At 45.5% G+C, this 19,117-nt stretch overlaps 1 protein-coding gene and 1 long non-coding RNA gene across 2 annotated transcripts in view; both read right to left on the reverse strand.

Annotated features, from left to right (window-relative positions):
• The window catches only part of grm7 (glutamate metabotropic receptor 7), a 165,660-nt gene that overhangs the window by 40,035 nt on the left and 106,508 nt on the right, over positions 1-19,117 (reverse strand). The window contains 2 exon segments of the mRNA XM_005462578.4: positions 386-586; positions 13,989-14,126. Of these exon segments, the coding sequence (XP_005462635.2) occupies positions 386-586; positions 13,989-14,126 (339 nt within the window).
• Positions 6,266-6,895, reverse strand: LOC109201211 (uncharacterized). Its single transcript, XR_002061238.2, has 2 exons — positions 6,453-6,895; positions 6,266-6,356 (listed from the first exon to the last, which is right to left on the reverse strand). It is a non-coding gene; the product is annotated as an uncharacterized LOC109201211 (long non-coding RNA).

The following is a 19,117-nucleotide window of genomic DNA, read 5'->3' on the forward strand; positions in this document are numbered from 1 at the left end:
CATTTACGTTCATGCCTGCATGGACAGTGACGAGAATCATCCAGAATGTCTTTTCCATCTGCAGCAACAGATCCAAACGTGTCTGTACGCTCTTTGAACTCTGACCTTTGGAAGCTAATACTGAGTACACATGTGTGTCCTGTTTTTTGGATGAGCAGTCCGGGTTGAGCCTGTGTGTTTATGACCTCTGACTGCTCGCGCCCGCCCACGTGCACGGTCAGCATTAATGCGTGTTCAGGTTCAAGTCGCTGTGAGACGTGATTTTACGATAAGGATAAAAACAGAAGTTTACGAGCCGTTTATTACCAGCAGCGTTTCTGGCCTCGAGCTCAGGGTGCGAGCAGCTTTATGGGCCGCAGAAGGACGCGGCCATCGGTCCACTCACCGTTGAAGCTGACGCTGCGGATGTACTTGAGCAGTTTCTTGCCCCCGGCGATCTCCATCTCGGGGCAGATGCCGGAGTTCTCGGGACACATGTCACGCTGCATGTTGTGGAGAGCGTGGGCCATGGCGTACACGGCGTCGATCACAAACTGCACCTTCCCCTCCTGCTCGTACTTGGAGTCAATGCCGATGCGCTCCTGACCTGAAGGAGACAGAGGTCACACAGAGGTCACACAGGAAGCTACTGATGCTCACTGGGTTTTTTGCTGAAGGTGACCGGTTACAGAACATATTGATGAGCAGTTGAACACACACACAAACACACACACACACAAACACACACTGTGACCTTCACCTGCAGCTCTTTCACAGAGTGAGCAGAGGTGAGTTTAGCAAAGACAAACTCGGACGTGTGTGTGTGATGGCACTGAAAGGCAAACATACATCCACTGTGGGTTAACTGCAGGACTGTGTGAGGATGGTGGGTGAGGCGCTGCGCTGTGAGCACGGCTGAGTCAGTATTAATAATCTTTATCGATCACGCTCTTTCATAACGTCTCCAACAGGCAGCACTGTGACTGCAGTCTCTCCCTCTGCTGTGATGAAAGGCAGGAAGCTTTAAAGTAACAGCAGCTCAGAATTTAATCAGCCAGCGAAGGAAAAACTCCCTCAAATACAAGCTCCGCCTCCTTCAATGAGCTCCACTTCCTCCAACACAGCAAACAAAGCCGCTCTTAAGTGCTGTAAGTGAAACTCCAGCTGTACCCGCTGGCTCTACGGGGGCAGCGGAGAAGGCGGAGCCTCAGCGTACACAGTGATGTCACTCAGCCATTAACCAACGCTGCATCTTTAACTCCTCCCTCCTAAAACACGTACGCTCTCCTCGGCACACAGGTCTGAATCCTCTGAGGTGATTGATCTGGACCTTCAGCTGATCATCATCAGAAACAGTCAGTGAAGGACAGCTGGAGGAAAGGAAGGGATCCGATGGAGCGATGCATCCACGTCATGGTCAGTATGCACGAGCAGGTCCGACAGTGAGCGTCTGCAGCCGTCTGTGAGGCACGGAGGAGGCTCTGTCATGGTTTCAGTGCTGTTGGAGATCTTTGATAAACTGATGAATTATAAACTCTGAACACAGATGCCATCCTGCTGGTAACCTGATGTCATTTCAATAGTTATCTGTTATTCACACAGGCCACGCCCACTCAGCAGGTCTGCCTCACACACAGCGTGTCTGTCTTTATCATTAAATCCTACATCATACTGTAAAGTGTGAGTACAGCGTATACACTGATGACTCTCCTGACTCTGAGGGCGCTGGTTGGTTGGCACTGACACGTCTGCCTCTTCTTCATTTGGCTCCGGGGTTAAAGGACGCTTGTCTTTGTCTTTGAGGCCTCTCCGTCCTGAGCTCGTCTGTTTGAGGAGCTCAAATCTTTGGTCTCAGTCCAGAGTGACTTGGAGCGCTCGGCTCTGTCAGCTGACTAGCGAGGAACTCGAGGGCAGTGGTGCTTGTATTTCTGTCTTTGTCCTGTTAAGGAAGAGGTGGTGAGGCCCAGGACGGCCGGAAAGCAGATGTACGGCAGCGAATAGCACGGCTTCCAGCTAATGTGGTCACAGGCAGAGACTGACAGCGTCGTCCTATCTCTGCTCTTACACCCTCCTGAGGCCCCGCCTCTCCAACCCTCCATATTTTTTTGCCAGAGGCAAAGGGACCCGAGCTCAATGTTATCTCATAAACAGGAGTCCCTCTCGCCTCTCTGTACCACCTCACACCCCGGAGCTGCTGGCACAATCTTATCTGCACGGCAGCCTTCAGAGGCACCGCCGGCACAATGTTATCCTGCAGCTGTCCTCACCGCGGGCCGTTAGCCTTTAACCACCTGTTAGTGCCGCAGGAGTCCCTGAATACATCACAACACGGAGGCCGTTAAAGAGAGAGCGCCATTCAGCCATCAGCCATCCAAAACACACAACAGGCTCCACATTTCACCCCAAAAACCATTCAAAGAAGAAAATCAGAGCCAGAGAGGAGCCTACAGTACCCATGATGCACCTGCACCCTGAACAGATGCCTGACAAAACCAAACATCTGTAACAGGGGAAAGTCCAGTGTCTGTGCTTAGTTCAATGTCTGTAGTAAAAGTGGGAAAATTCAGTTTGCGGTTAGTTTAATGTTGGTAACAGGAGTCGGAAAGTCCAGTCAGTGGTGTGTTCACTGTGTCTAGTAAAAGTGGGAAAGTCCAGTGGGAAAGTTACTTCACTGTCTGTAACAGCCGTGGGAAAGTCCAGTGTCCGTGTTTAGTTCATGTCTGTATTAACCCTTTAAAGCCGGTCGGAGCGGGCACGCTCTGTTTTGCGTAACTATTTTTAAATCCCGGTAGCACTGCAACTACGTAAGCTAGCGCAATAAATTTTTTTGCATATGAAACCGGAGGAGTTGTACTTACAACTTATGCCATCAGTTTGTCCTAGCTCACAGTTTCCTTCCACAGCTTTGCAAAAACTGCATAAAAAGCGCTTGCAGCAACAAAAACACAATATTCCAGAAACACGCTTTGCCGATCCGATCAGCTGTTCGTAACACTTCCTACGTCCATCAGCGCGAACTATCGCATGTCCGCCGTGACCTGCCCGAAACCGGAAGTGACGTCATTTTGCGGAAATGTAGTTTTTTACCATCAGGGTAGATGAGCCTATACTTGTGTTTTTAAAAGTTATGTTTTACTTTATGACTTTGTGTGTCGTTTCTGGGATGCTTTGGACTCAAATTGCACTGCTGGAAATAGTTTATTTTGATGCATATGCTGTTTTTTTTTGCAAATTTGCATTATAATATTTATTTTCGGTTTTCCTGCAGTATATAAAAATTGGTGTATTTCAAAAATAGAACTATGAAGACACTTAAAATAAATTTCCTGTGGTTGGAAACTATTTTGTGCAACTTTTTTGTATTTACAGTTTTGAGGGATAAGCCTCTTAAATTTCTCTAACTAGAAATATATGTTAAAAAAAAAACAAAAACGATTTTCAATTTTTTTGTAGTTTATTGCACTTTTTTGCAATTTATGTAATTACTATGCACTTAATGCATACATATTATTAAAATTTGGGCTATAATGGTTGTATTGATGTATAGCAACTTAAAATGCTCCCAAAAATGGCTCCACAGCATGTAAAATGTAAAGATAAGCTCTGGTGGACTTGGTTCTATGGTAGGTCTTAAAGGGTTTAAGAGCGGGAGAGTCCACTGTCTGTGGTTAGTTCACTGTCTGTAATGAAAGTGGGAAAGTTCATAGTCTGTGTCGTTTCTCACTGCCTGAACTAAAAGCAGCACAGCCGAGTTCTGATCTAAAGTCGGACTGTAGTCATTTCTAAAAGAGAAGAATCCTCCTCATCCAAAGGAGCTCTGTGACCTCAGGATGAAATAATTTGAAGCAGATGTCACATTCATTTTCACGCTCTGTAATTCGCCTCCTCTGCAGTTTGAGTAAGTGGGTTAATAACACAAATAATTGCCCTAGTTGTGGTAGTAACACCATGTTTGGAGGCACTGAAAAAAAAAAACTGGTTCCCTGGAGGAAGCGTCCTGCTGTGCATCATCTTGGTTTTAAGTAGACATCAGTGAAAGAAGAAAACAGCCAAATGTGTCATCAAACGAACTGTTTTAAAGGAGAGATTTCACAGTTACCGAGCGCTTCTGCAGCTCGGCTCAGCTGCCCTTTGCTTCTGTATCTCACTGCAATATTTATAACATAATAAAGCAACACACAGTTTAAAATTATGGGTGAAAATATCCTGTTTTTAAATAAATAAATAAATGAGGAAAAACCTTTCCAAGATTAAATTTCCTTTTGAAAAAAAAAGCCTCAATAATTCTTATATTTCTGCAATGCTGGAAAGTCATAAGAAAAAAAAAATGATTCAGTTTTTGGTAAAAAGTTCATTTTTATGAAAGAGGAAAAAATAGAGGACTCAGTTTTTTTTACACATTAACTTCAGACTTTAATGTTTTTCTCTCTGTCTTTTTTAATATTTTATTTTTCCTGTTTCAGGCGCTGATAAATGTGCTGTAATAAAGTTTTGATTTATTTAATGTGGAACATAAAACGACTGTATGCAAGTTAAAAAGAGAAAAGAGTCAATATGATTAATTAGCAATGCGAATTATTAAAACTTCATTTTGTAATACTGAAAAAATTATGGACAATAAAAAATGAAAAAAAGATAAACAAATTTTAAATGAGAGTAAAGAAACAATGAGATAAATAAAAGTTTAAGTGTAATGTTTAATATTACAACATGAAGGTAAAAAGTCAAAATGATCAGAAGTTCGACTCAGACCAAAATTATTGGTGCTCTGAGATCAAATAATTAAAGCTGATGAGGAAATGATGGAAAACTTCATTTACAACAGATTCAGGTCTCCATGGATCTGATGGGTGCAGACTATAACCTGGAGCACAGCCATGTTTGTCCTGGATTCCTGGAATCCCGATCTGTAAATTTGACGATGAACAAATTAAACGGCACAAAGTATCCTCTCATGGACGAGCATGACTCATTTCCTCTCCACCAACATCGAGGCCATAAGCGCCATCAGCGTGACTAACGTCTGACTGTAAAATGAGGAAACCTGCTGCTGCGTGTGGCAGCAGGACAACCGGCATGAGCGCTAATCAGCTCCTGTGTGATGCTCTCGCACAGTCTGTGGATGCTGATGGATGGATATCCAAGCATCAGCTGATAACTTATTGCCCCGCCCTCTCGTCCAAATATGTACATAGGGTCAATTCACCACGGCATCGACCGAACACGCTCACATCGACGCTTCAAAACTCTCGGTTAATTCTAAACGGTCTGAGCTGCTGCCTGACAGAAGCCCCGCCCACATGCTCTCAATACCTGGTGTTTGGAGGAGCAGCCAATCAGTAAAGGGGGTGGAGCTAAAACGGCTCGTTTCAGACCGAGGAAGAAGTGAGGAGCTGCATCGGGGGTCAGTGTCACATAAAGAAGGATTATTTCCAGCTGTGAATCATGCAAAGCTGCTCTGGAGGAGAACATGAATCTGATTGAAACAGGCTGCTGACAACAAGACGAGGAGTCAGCGCAACCAATCAAACGCATGCATTCAGTTTAAATACAAACACTGAGGGCAGACACACACACAGACTCACACACACACACACCAGTGGCGTGTCTAGAAAATTTTTGTTGGGGGGGCCAGGTAGGGGCACAGATTTGGAGAAGCTTGGCAGATGTAATTGGCAGATAATGTTAAAAAAGAAAATCTACCAACCGTTAACCATCATTCAATAACCCTGTAAACCTAATAACTGAATTTGCTTTTGACTCTTATTAGAATGAGGTTTTAACCACTACGGTGCAAAGTTTTTAGATACTGCGTTGATGAAGTACAAGAGATACAATCAGTGCTTTGTCAGTGTTTACTCAGCATTCAAGGACAGCAATATTTGCATAGTATTTTTACTGACATATAGGGCACATATGTTTTGGGCAAAAACATTTTTGAATATTAAAATACAAACATTTTTACATACAATTGCCAAATTAGCCAATGCAAAACTTTATCTGCCTATTAATTAAAAAAAGAAGATAATCTCACAAACTGGTGTTTGATTTTGAAACAGGAAAAAAGTGGGGAAACAAATGAAAAGACTAACATTTGAATAAAACCTGAAAGCAAGTAAATACTTTCTATGCTGCCTTATGGTAAACTTTGGTAATATTGAAGAACAACACTGGCTGATGATGAAATACAGTGTAATGGAGACCAGAGGTTCCATTACCTTGTTTGCATTGTTAGTATTTAATCGATGGATTGGGAATTTAAATTAGTATAATAAAGAAAAACTCATTAGTTCTTATGAATTCTTTTATTAGGTTTTGACATACAATTAAGTTGACAGCTTGTAACGGTGAAGAGACAGTGGGACTGGCCATCCTACCTGTGTCAAAGAAGAGCCAAAGTTAGAGCTGCTTGCAGTTAATCATTTGTCAATAACCTAAAGGTGTGTGAAATGAGAACTTATAAAGGTACTCACCTGTCCTGGTCGCTTCGTGCAGGATGTGGAGCAAAAGATTGGAAGTGGCTCAATCACCTGTTTAAGAGCTCTTGGAGCAAACCAGTGTGCCAGGTTAGGGAGTATGGTTAAAGTGGGTTTTAATTTATATAGTAATGGGAGTAGCTTATATAATTGGTTTGTTTATAGTAAGTGTTGGAAATATGTATATGTTTGTGATGTGCTTAAATGTTATTGTATGTTTGTGTGTGTGGAGGGTTATGTTTTCATTTTGATTAGTTTAACCCCCACACTTGGGCTATTCCCGAATGCTCACCTGAAAAGGTAGAGTATAAAAGGAAGCCATTTTGTTTAGTTGAGGTGAGTGTTTGTGGTGTTGTCATGCTCCTTCTTTAATAAAGTGGATGTATTTTACTCCAGTCTCGCATCATATTATTGGATAGAACCTATGACCGCCGGCCAAACTGACATACAGTCAGCTGGCATGGTGACACTGCCAGTATTAACCTGCAGGGCTGGACTGGTACAAAAAATTGGGCATTTTGACCAGAGATCGGCCCACCAGGTATTAAAGCCATAAAGCCTTTGAATGAAAACAAACGCTGTTGTGACAGTGATGTACTCTGTCTTGTTGGTATATGTATGATTTCTATCAATTTTACGTCAGATAAAAACTTTATTCGCAAGATTCAGATAATTATTTAATAAAAGCTAGATATTTTAAATGAGAATAAGTAAGAAAAGTATTTCCTTGTGCCCCCCTTTCCCTGTTAATGCCCTACCTGGCCCCCTGGCATCACTTTGCTAGACCCGCCCCTGCACAGTTACCAGCTGTCAGCTACATAAACAAAGGATCCTGGTGTTATTTGTCTCTCAGAAACAGTTCATAACTTCCCTTCAACTCATTCATGTCACCTAAAAGGTAAACCTGTTTCTCCATCACCTGTTCAGCTCTGATGATCCAGTAAGGACATCTCCTGGTTTCATCTGCATGTTTCCCTCTCACCACATATCCAAACCGACATCATGACCAGCAGCTTTACAGCTGTGGCTCCAGCAAACATCAGCTGATACTAGCAATTAATATAAAATAAATTCTAACAACAGCTGATCAAGCTTAAACGTGCTGCTGTTGTTTAACGCGACATCCGCTGGTTTCCTCTTTCTGGCGCAAAGTGGGCGATAAACAAACAAGAGAGAAAAGCTGATCAGCTGATCATTGATCAGTTTCATGATTGAAGTAGCAACGGGAGAGGGAGGGGGAGAAGAAGAGGCAGCTGACAGCATAAAGACAGTAACTCCAGCTTTGTGTCTTTTTCATTCTAGCTGAAGTACGGGACAAACTGCGTCTCTTCTCAGCTCAATACGAAACCTGTAATATTTTCTCTGAATGAGGGACCATTCCATTTTTAAGGAGCCGTTGGCAACTCTACTAACTAACCTTATGAATAAAATAAAGTTCACCATCAGTAACATCACAGCACCCACCCAGCTGTATAGAAACTCCATCATGCTAGCTAGTACGCAGTACGAGTTATTGTAACTGACTGTAAAAAGTCAGCACAACGAAAATAAACTCCACCTAAACTTGGTTTATATCTGACCCAGATAGACTGCAGGTCATAACTTCTTACCTGAAGTTCAGTTCACCTGACACTCGGACTGGCGGCCGCCTCTGGTCTCTCCTCCTCCTGCCTACCCTTCCCTCATCCACCTGCTAGCCGCCGTGGAAGCTCCGCCATGCTCGATGGCCAGTCCAGCTATGTTAAACTGTTAATCTTTCGCCGAAAAACTGTTTTCTGTGGTGCTGTCTGTCGTGCTTGGCTCTCCTACCTTTGCTAACATGATGCTCATAGCGCAGAAGCCGATGCTGCATTCACTTACACTCGGATATCTGAGCTTCAGTGTGAAAACATAATCGTACATTTGATATTTCATTGGATTTTATTGTTTTGGCTTCGGGGTGGCACCTGGGGTGGCCAGTCTGGTTGGGGGGGTGGCCTGTGCCCCCCAGGCCACCCGCTGGACACGCCACACACACACACACACACACACACACACACACCAGCAGCTCGTCCTCTCCTCTGATGTGGCCACATACAGGAAGTGACACCCCGTGTTGGTGTAGTGTTCCTGTCTGAGTCATGTGACGGGAGCGGACGGTCTCGGCTGGGGGGCGGTCCCTGTCTGTAAGCGGAGGCAGGGGCGGATCTAGAAGGGTGGCATGGCACTTGCCACCCCAAGTGCCTTCCCAGTTTTGCATATGACAGTGTTGTTTATTAAAATAAGATAGCATTAACAGTTTGAGCGTAGTTACAGTCAACAGTGAATATAAATGCTAAAACTGAATATATTGCATAGTGTTTCCCCCTCCACCATTAACAAATGGTTCAGCCCATAGCAGGACCGGCTTTTTTCTTGTTTTCAGCAAGCGATGCTCATGATTGTGCCAGAGCACATTTTGAACAACACCATGGGAATTACGGATTTTACACTGGTGGTTGGATGTTACACTCTGGAAATGGAAGGAAGGTGAGTGTTATTAACCCTCTGTGGTCCACGGACACGCTGCACCTCCAAATCACATGACTGATGTAAGCTGACACAGCAACAAGCTGCAGCCACGCTGAGTCTCTGTTTCAGCCCACATCGAAAGTTCTGACTTCAAAGTTTTTACATTTTAATTACAGGCCAGTAAATCCAGGGTTATGATAATATATATAAGTCATGCTTTTTTTCTAAATACTGTCGTCACGTTTTTGTGTGTGTGTATGTGTGTGTGTGGGTGTGTGTGTTTTAAGCGTTTTCTAAGGAAAGCGCGAAAACAGTAAAGAAAGGAAAGAAAGCCACCTCTTTCCTATCGGTGGAAAAATGCACCATGTCGACCAATTTAAAAAAAAGTCAACATGTGGGATTTGGTTGTTTAGGAAGAGGGGAGAGTTTTGGGAGTGACGGTAACGGCAGCGAGACAGAGCGAGCGAGTGAGAGCGAGAGAGTTTTTAGATGTGGGAGATTTGTGACGTTTAGTGTGGAGTGTATAGTTAGTGTGTTGTGTTGTCTTGTGTAGTTCGTTTGTGTAGTCGTTGTTTTGTTTTGTGTGTCAGTGAGGGCACTAATGAATGTCACTAAGGCACATTTGTAAACACTGTCACTACATAGAAAACCAGCGGAGTGATACACCTCCTGTTGTCAGGCCTGCAGGTTTATCCCTGTGCAGGGGTCCGTTCTTCGTACCTCGCTTACTACATCCAAGATCAAATCATCGCGCTAACTTTGAGCTCGCTAATCCGGTTCTCCGAACACACCTGTTGTTGACGATTAGTATAGCTGGATGAAGTAATGTGAGATCACTGGGTGGCTTAAAAGGGGCTACGCATCGATAGTAGAAACATTGATCGGCAACCCTGTGATTGGTCGGCGAAGACGTTGAAGGAGCGCGCTCAGTATTTTTCGGCAGCAGAGCAAGAACTCTTGATCGAGGGATATCAGGAGTTTCAGAGTTTAATTAAAACGCAAGGGAACACTGCAAAGGCTGCAAAAGCAAGGAGAGAGGGCTGGCAGAAAGTTGCTGACAAATTAAACTCGTAAGTAATTTATTATATTATATTACATTATATCCTCTTTCACATTAGAGCCACAACAGGACCCACTAGAACATGGGGACAAGTAAAAGTGAAATATAAGAATATTCTACAGAATGGTAATATTTATCACTTATATTGCTTTTAGTCTCTTGAAAAGAGACCCTGAAATAATCTGTTTGTTTGTTTATAACAGCAACCAAGAAAAGGGCAGAGCAAATAAAGACAGGTGGTGGTCCTGCACCCCCTCGTCACACCCCGGCAGAGGAGCTGGCCCTAGGGTTGAATGCCACCAGACCCATTGTTGAGGGCATCCCTGGGGGCAGCTCTTCCTTAGACCAGCAGCCGGGGTGCAGTAGCAGCACCTTCATAACTGGTGCTATTTGTACAATGTAAAATATTTGGTTGTTGCCTTAATTAAAATGCTTTTTGTACTGTGACATTTATTGACATTGTGGGTTTTTTTGTGTAGTTTTACATAACACTCCATCACTTCTACCTGTTCCCATGCAAGGGGTGACTGAAGCATGCACAGTAAGTTGAGATATATATATATATATATATCCCGTCTATCCCACAATATCCGCTGAATTCTGTAAACTCTCCTTATCAATCTTGCACCTTCCTTGCTCGTGTACAAACGGACAGGACATGGCTGCGACAGACTTCCCAAATCCACCTTCGCTTTTATAGCCGTGGTCTCTCATCTTGATTGCACGTAGTAATTTACTATTACTACCCTAAAATATGAATTACATCTGACATAATCTACTACATGACATGATTACTAGTACATTTCCCTTTTTTCGGAAATGACCTGTATGTATCTGTATGAAATCAATAAAAGAATCAAATCCTGCATTATCTTTAGTTACATTGATAATATTTATTTATGGAAAAACAGTGGAGAAATGTCGCTGTTCCTTTCGTATAACTGCAGCGGACATACCTGAGTAGCCGCGATCTAATCCTGTTTACATAAAGTAAACCTGCTCCCGAGCAGGTTTACGCTTACGGATCTGTTGCTATGACAGCAAGTCCCAGATGAGCTTCGGAGAACCGAACGATCCAAGATCACGCGAAATCGTCAACAATCAAATCCGGCTAACTTACTTAGCGAGGTACGAAGAACGGACCCCTGCTCTCCTCTGTCTTTTGGTGGACAAACTTTTTTTTACTGGCACACATCATTTGTGGGGCATCTTATTTTGAAACCTGATTGTTCTCTGACTTTAGTTTTAGTAATATTTTTAAATGGTTGTACAAAATGAAAGAAATGCAGGTGTATTGGCTGCATTTATAGATAAATAGTTGTATATGTTTACAAAATGCACAATTTATATTTGCATTTCAAGTTGTAAAAATTTACTCAACATGTCTGTGGGGTTTTTTTTAGAGTAAAAAGTTCTTTGTGTGATTTCAGATCAGTAACACTAATGCAGTATGTCAGTGGAAAAAACAACTAAATTCAGTTGAGCTGAAAAGATACCAAACAAGGCAAGGGGGAAAAAATAAGATGAAACAATTTGAGGGTGAAATACAAACGTAAACTCAAAAGGAGTCAAAAATGGCCGCTTGTATTTCAGACCTCAGAGGGTTAATCCAACAAATCATGAAAAATTAGGTTTAAATTTTTGTTCATAACAGTGCAGATTTCTGACATTTTGTATAATTTAAGCTGTAACAATGTGATTGTTTTCTAACAAAAAACAGTGAAACTTAAGTTAGACGTGTTTGTAAATGAACCGCCCCATGCTGTGTAGCTTTCTGGATTTTATACTTATTGGGCTACATATTTATTTATTATACAGGCTGTACAGTACATAAGATCAAAACTCACATGTTTTATGTAGCTAAAGTGTTTAATTATGTGGGCTACAGACAATAATTAAGTTATAGACTATATTTATATGAAAAACGTGCATACTTACTGCATTTGAATCATTTTAACCATATGTAACCACCTGCATATGTGTTTGAAAAAAAAGGCTTTGATTTTGCCACCCCATTTGATTTCTTTGCCACTCTGAGAAAATTTCTCTAGATCCGCCCCTGAGCGGAGGGTCGGTTCTGGAGCTGATCTGAGCGTGTGTGTGAGTCAGCGTGGCGGCGAGCAGCAGATTAAGTGAACATTCGTTTGTGTGAGTGCTTGTGTTTTTCTTTAAATATCAGCCGAGCGGAGCAGGAAATGAAAGGTAACAGGAAGGCAACGAGGCGGAGAGGGAAAGAAAAGTAAGTCAGACAAGATAATGTGTTCTCCCGAGGCTGCGATCAATACGCCTAATAGAACGGGTTCATTAGCGTTCAGGGCCTGTTCGCACCATCATACCGGGTCACTGTCGGCGAGGCGTTATCGATCGTGGTCCAGAGCGGCTCCTGAGGTGCTGGTTAGCATTGCAGACGCAGTGAAGCTTCCCCAGGGAAAAGCTACGAGTCGATGAGCGGCGACAGAGTTCATCAGATTAAGGAGTCCAATCACGGCACAGCCTCGTAGCGAGACACGCCCACGCTGTTCCCGAGACATGCAGAGTTGATACCAGTGGGTCTCTTCACTCCGCTCGTCTTACTCCTGCTTTCATTTACCGCATCGTCCCGCCTCTCCCTCCAAGTGAGGAAACACCTGATCTCTGCACACCTTTACCTTCATGTACGCCACCGGACGTCTCCACAGACCGCCACGCCGATCACTGACGCCGCCACCTCACCCAGACTACAGTGATGTGCTGTGTGTGGACAGGTATGAGAGGCTGTGCTGTTTTACTGCTGCGGACTCGGGTCTCTGCTCCGGTTCCCTCTGACGTCTGTGTTTACACGTGTAAACGGACCGGCGCTCTCAGAGTCGCGCAGGACGAAGGAAAGCGCTTTTAAACCTGCCGTTTCCTGAATGATCTGCAGGAGGAGCTGAAAGTGTCAGAGCTGGTTATGACGGAGCGGCGTGGGTCAGCGTGGCTGCTGTAATCGTGACAGCTCAATGTGTTTGTTGTGTTTTCATTTCTGTGTCAAACACAGATTCGGCGAGACGTTTACCTGGATAAGTTCATCACATCTCTTTTTTAATTTTGGCTTTAAGACCCAAACAAATAACTGACGAAAAGTTTGTGAGCGCTCACAGAATTTCTATATTTCTGTGTAAATATGATCTTAAATATCATCACAGACTAAAAGAAGCCGATTAAATAAATCAAACATGAGTGTCACAAACACACTGCTCAATAAAACACAATCAGTGAAACAACAGCAGGAGGCTTACAGGGCGACAGGTCTGACCACAGAGCCTCGAGTACACCGGGCTGTTAAAGAACCACACTCAGCAGCATTCCGGTGCCCCATACGCCGTGGGAACGCCGTGGGAACGCCGTGGGAAGGCCGGCTTTAACCTTCCAAAACAAGCATGAAACATGACCTAATCTTCCAGAGATTGCCAGCTACAAAATAACCACCTACTGACCAATCAGATGTGTGGAAAATAACACACTGATTCTCCAGCTTTACCTCGACTGTCTCACCATCAACCAGCGCTCTGCTTCAGTTCTTCCACCCAAAGCTGGGACACAAAACGAGGAGTAACTCTCAGATCTGCGGCTGCTTCATTAGTCGTGCTTTCTGTTCTAAAATCGAACACTTGTGGGATGAACCACGTGGGAGCTTTGTAAAATGAGCGGACGAGTCTCCGAACCCTCCCGAGACATTTTCACAATAATCGTACACGGCGTTAGAAATAAGTCAGCGGGTAGCTAAACCCAGTGTCTGTGACCGCCCGGTGACGGATGAGGGTCCCGACCTGCTGTCGCACAGAAACGCGCGTGAAGCACAGAAGAAGTGAAAATGGAGCCTCCAACAAACAAACGGAGCTTGTGTTGCAGAGTAATTGAGACTCGCTGCTCTCCACCTGTCACGGCTCCATCCCGGGTGGGCGTGGCTTCATTTATTCTGCATCCACACACACCTGCAGTAAACAAACGGCGCCAGCACTCACCTGTGCACTTCCTGCTGCTCTCGTCCTTCTTGGAGGAGCTCATCAGTTTGCAGTTGAAGTTCTCCTCCCAGTACTCAGCAAACCACACGTTCCTCCTGTTGTTCTCCAGAGTCCGCGAAGTGAAGTAGGCATCGAACCCTGAAAGACATCCGGCAGCAGGTCGGAAAACAAAACAGAGAGGTTGATTCATTAGGCGGCGACAGCCTGGAGCACTCGAGCACGAAGAGTCAGAGCAAACAGGACGTGTTTCCTAATGTATGTGAGTGTTTATCTGCTCATCTGTGCTGCATTTTAATCAGGCCTTTATGTAATCCATCTAAAGTGCTGTCAGAGGGGAGTTCTTCAGGAAACACTTCATTCTGCTGGCGTCGAGGAAAACAACCAGAATAACTCGACAGCTCAGGATGGAGCTAATGTAGACAAAGCAAGTTCCCGTTAAAGATTCCTTACAGAACTTCCTGCCAGTTTAAAGAGCTCACAACGTTGTGTAACACTGCCCGAACATACGCCAAGACCGCAGCAACAACAAAACCCTCACATATGGTAATAACATTCCTGGCAGGAAAGGGAATTCCACCGGGATGAATAGAAACGGAGCTGCGGATCACCAGAAATAGCTCCAACCATGTAACCTTTGCACGAATCACAAAGGCCCCGAGAACCGCGGAGGGTGGTGTGTAGGTTTCTAATCGCATAAGCAAATTAAGAGATTATCACTGAAAAACAAGAACCGGGTCAAAAACAGAATTTTATTCATACGCCGACAAAATAATCCGAATAACAACGCCACCTGACATCACAACAGGCGCTGTGACAGGAAGCTGGCAGCACATTTATCATCCGTGCGTGTGATCAGGTCGTTTTTCTGCTGCTGGAATTCTTTCAATAAGAGCGCGCACAGACACGCGGCTGAAGCTGCAACACAACGTGGGCGGGTGCAGCGTGCACTCCAGCGGTCCTGGAGGCTGAGAGGGCATGGCATCGACCACGTGCACCGAAGACGGCGACCTATCGCTAACCATCGCTAACTGCGAGCAAAGTGGGGAGAAACGGGATAACACATATACAGGCACCTTCAAAGTAAAAGCTGTTCATCAATGCTTCAACAATACATTTCAAATGGTGCAACTTTTACTTTGAAGGCAAAGCTTTTTTTAGCCCTCACCCGTGTTTTTAGTTTCCCGACTGAGCGAACAGCTGCTGCGTGTTTGCAGACGAGCTGGTGTTTCCTGTGCAGCCAGTGAGGGGCTGCTGATTCACGCTACAGCATCAGACCGCGACCCTGAGGCCCGAGGCAACCTGACGCATGCATGCTAACCCTAAGATATGCAGCAGCAGTGGAGTCAGATTTCATTCATCTCTCTGCTGATGGCGTTGTCTCCACCGCTCCATCGCTCACAGCCCGACAATCATCGGTACAGGAAACGGAGTCATAAGGAGACAAGTCCTTTATCTAAAGAAGCGCACTTAATCATCTCCTGCTCCCCGTAAGAGCCGCCTTCACTCCGTGCTCGCAGTCCGTCACCCATACTGCTCAGACGTCCTTGGCAGATGATGCCACAGACGCATTCATTGCAATAATTGGGATTAGGGTCGTGACCTCTGCAGGTCTGTGAGGCGGGCTGTGAGTCAGCAGAGCGGGGGTGTGTGGGGGTGATGGAGGTTAGAGGCAGACGTAGAAGGATGTGAGACGTCAGAGTGAAAGTTGAAAAGACTCCAGGACAGACAGGAGTGATTGATAATTCAGCTGAGGTTAGATCCTGCTGGAGGTAAGACAAAGGGGGGGCTAGCAAAAAAAGTTTGGGAACCACTGCTCTCCACTGCTGCGTCACTCTAACCCCCGACTGCCCCATACTGTAGCAGTATGTTCATGGTTTCACACACATCATGTGACTCTTTTGGCAGATAACGAAGGTAAACGCACCTGAGCCAGGAGCTCGGAGCTCGGCTCTCTGGGATCTGTTGTACGTTTTGGGTTCATATTTTTGGCCACTAGGGGTCGCCGAACATGAGCGTGCCTGCACAGAGCGTCCAGCAAAGTGACTTTTTCTCCCGTGGGCCTGGATGTGGACGCGCTCTCTGCGGCGTCCAGCATCAGTCAGTGAAATCACTTGAAGTCTCGGTGCTGCGTCTGCGCACTGTGACGGATGGAGGAAGCTTTGAGCCTGGAAGCTCAAAGTAGGACAGCCGTGATGGCGACTCTCAGGGTATTTGACTGACAGGCGCTCGGAGTCTCTGCGAGCTGCAGAGGGACAGCTGTGCCGCTGCCGTCTATTTCAAGAAGTCTGCTTCTCCATTGTTGAAACGATGAATAATGAATGTAAACAGAAAGGATTCAGAAGTTCGTGCTTCAAATAAGAAACCGAGAAGCAAAACAGGAAATGAGGAGATGCTGGAGGCCTGATTTACTGTAACGGTGAGAGGAGAGACTCCTCCTGCAGCACCTCCTCACAGCTGGAGAGAAAAGTGAATTAGAGATATCCGTGCAGCCGCTCGTTGGAGAGGAGCGTTAGAGCAGCGTCAGAAAAATGTGGAGATTCAACAATAATCGTATCTGGATGGATCCTCGATGTTCCAGCTTCATTTATACGAATCCCTGACGGGACGTAGTCGACTTTATGGGGCAGAAAATGGCGGCTCAGAGTTTGTGTTGGGGTGTCTCACACACACACACACACACACACACACACACACACACACACACACACACACACACAGTGTTTTATTAAAGTGCCACACAGCTCAGGTTTCTGTTCACACATCGACTGTTTCGACACGTCCACCCAGCTTCCTGTGAGACAGGAAGAAGCTGTTCACATGACCACATCTGAACGTGACCGTGTTTAAACCTGACTCATTTTAAAATGTGAAATGAACCTTAAAAAACAGATAAAAGTTCTGCTGATTTCAGTTTTCCGCCGGCTCTGGTGTTGGGGTGGTGGTGGTGGTGGTGTTGGGGTGGTGGTGGCTTTAACAGAAGCTGCCTGAGAATCCGTCTGATTTTCGGTCTGCTTCAGTCCGTCAGTCTGACAGCAGCACCGCGGTGTAGGACACACGGGGAGACGCTTCAGCTCTCTGGAGTTTGTTGTTGTTCAGATTTTCTGGGTCACAGATCTCACTGACAGCTCGATGCACGCCGTGTCCGACCACGTGACGCGTCACCCCCCTGATTTACAGCCGCCAGCGTGTCAGCCGCTGCTAGACGAGACTCTGGGGTCAGACGGCGTGACTGAGTCACGCTGCTTTTTCCTTTTTTATGGCTCATTTTGTTTTTGACGTGGAAACAAAGCAGCACATCAGACCCTCAAACACACGTCGCTGTAACAGAGACGCTGACACGGCGCTTGTGACACAAAGGAAAAATCAGATAAATGCTCCCTCAAACGCATCATTAGACTCAGACTCCCTCACCATGTCTGCCTCGTGCGCTCGGCAGGTCGGGCAGATGTTTTCTGGGAGTTTGTTTCTGGAAACCGAAAAGAACAGCAGGAGGATGAGGAGTGCAGCGAGCAGCTAACACATGCACATTTATGCCATATTTTAACAGCAGTTTGCTCAGCAGTTCTCCAACACGGGCCTGAGAGCGAGTTAATGAGCAGCCTGTAAACATGCTGCAGGCGGTGGTCTCCACACACCAGGGGGCGCTGCTGCACACAGGGGTCCGGCTGAAGCTCATTTAAATGTATGAGAAACTGCAGGAGCTCATTTGTCCCGTGCACTCGGTAAACCGCTCCAGGTCAGCCTTTCTTTCCTGAGTTTTGGACTTTTTGGATAATTTTATCAAACGATGTGAAGCTGCGTCAGAAGCAGCCTGCAGCAGACACGCAGGCGTTCGTGACCCGACCCGGGTCTCTTCTACTGGTACGACTGAGCTGCAGTCACGTTCAGGCTAAAGGCACCTGTGCAGGTAAAACAGCAGCAAACCCCTTGGGCCTGAAAAACCGAGCTCCAAAACCTGCAGCACACCTAAAAGGTGAGTCAGGTGAGACTTCTGGAGCCCCAAGTGGACATTAGAGGAACTGCAGCTTTGGTGTTTCAGTGCTGCTTCATGTTTACATTAGAAAGCTCTGACCTCTGACTCCTCCTTCAGTGCTCTCACCTGCCACGAGGCACAAAAACCAGCAGCACCCCGCCCCCGTCGGCCTGAACACTTTGGTGTGTCACACCTGTTCTCTCACAGGTAGACACACACGAGGCAGCCATTAGTGTGTGTGTGCGGCTCAGACGGTGTCACTCCAGGAGACGGAGCCTGCTGCTGATCTCTGACCATGGACGCGTGCAGCTTCATCTTTGTATTCTGGATGTTACTTAGTCAGCAGGCTCCAAAATCCACCAATGACATCAGGGTGGTTCCTGCCATTTTTTATCTACAGTCTGTGGTCATTTTGATCAGTTTCATGAATATTTGAACGTTACGCACTCGCCGTGTGTAAACTTTAAACTGCAGTCTGTGTTTTCTGCTGCCCTTCCTCTTTAACCCGTCCAGCTGCCTCGTCTTCCTCACACATCGATGGATGCCGACACCAGTTTACGAAAATTTTCCGAGCGTGTATTTTTTGTGCAGGATTTTCTTGGAAACACAGGTGAGCTCGGAGCGGAGCAGCGTCCATCGTTCAGCTCGTGTGAGGATGATGGTTGGGAATCAAAGACCCCGCGCTGCTCTCAGGGGGCTCTGCAGGTGGGTTTGTGTTTGGTGCTGCAGGGCACGTGACTAATGCGCCGTGTGATTCTGTATAGGGGGATTTGCACAAAGTGCAGGTATGACTAGCTGCCGCTGTTAGGAGGAGGCGGCAGCTTTAACATGAAAATATCTGTCGGTCGGGGGCGTTTTAGCATCTTCTCCCATTTTATTTTGAACATAAACACAGACGTCAAACATGCAGGAACTAAATTCATCCAGTTTCCATGTTTAGAAGTTCGAGCGAGAGGATTTGACATTTTTACACATTTTTGTGTTTGTGGGTCAGAGTTGTGTCACCTGGATCAGAAGCATGATGGAATAAGTATGTGAACAGTCAGCACCTGTTTGGACCTTCAGTCTGACGAACACGCTGCGAGCAAAGACGGGAACGCTTTAACCCTCGACATCCAACCAGGAGGTCTGAACTGAGAGGCTTCTGTCATATTCC

Source organism: Oreochromis niloticus, linkage group LG5 (genome assembly GCF_001858045.2).
Source record: "Oreochromis niloticus isolate F11D_XX linkage group LG5, O_niloticus_UMD_NMBU, whole genome shotgun sequence".
Taxonomy (NCBI): domain Eukaryota; kingdom Metazoa; phylum Chordata; class Actinopteri; order Cichliformes; family Cichlidae; genus Oreochromis; species Oreochromis niloticus.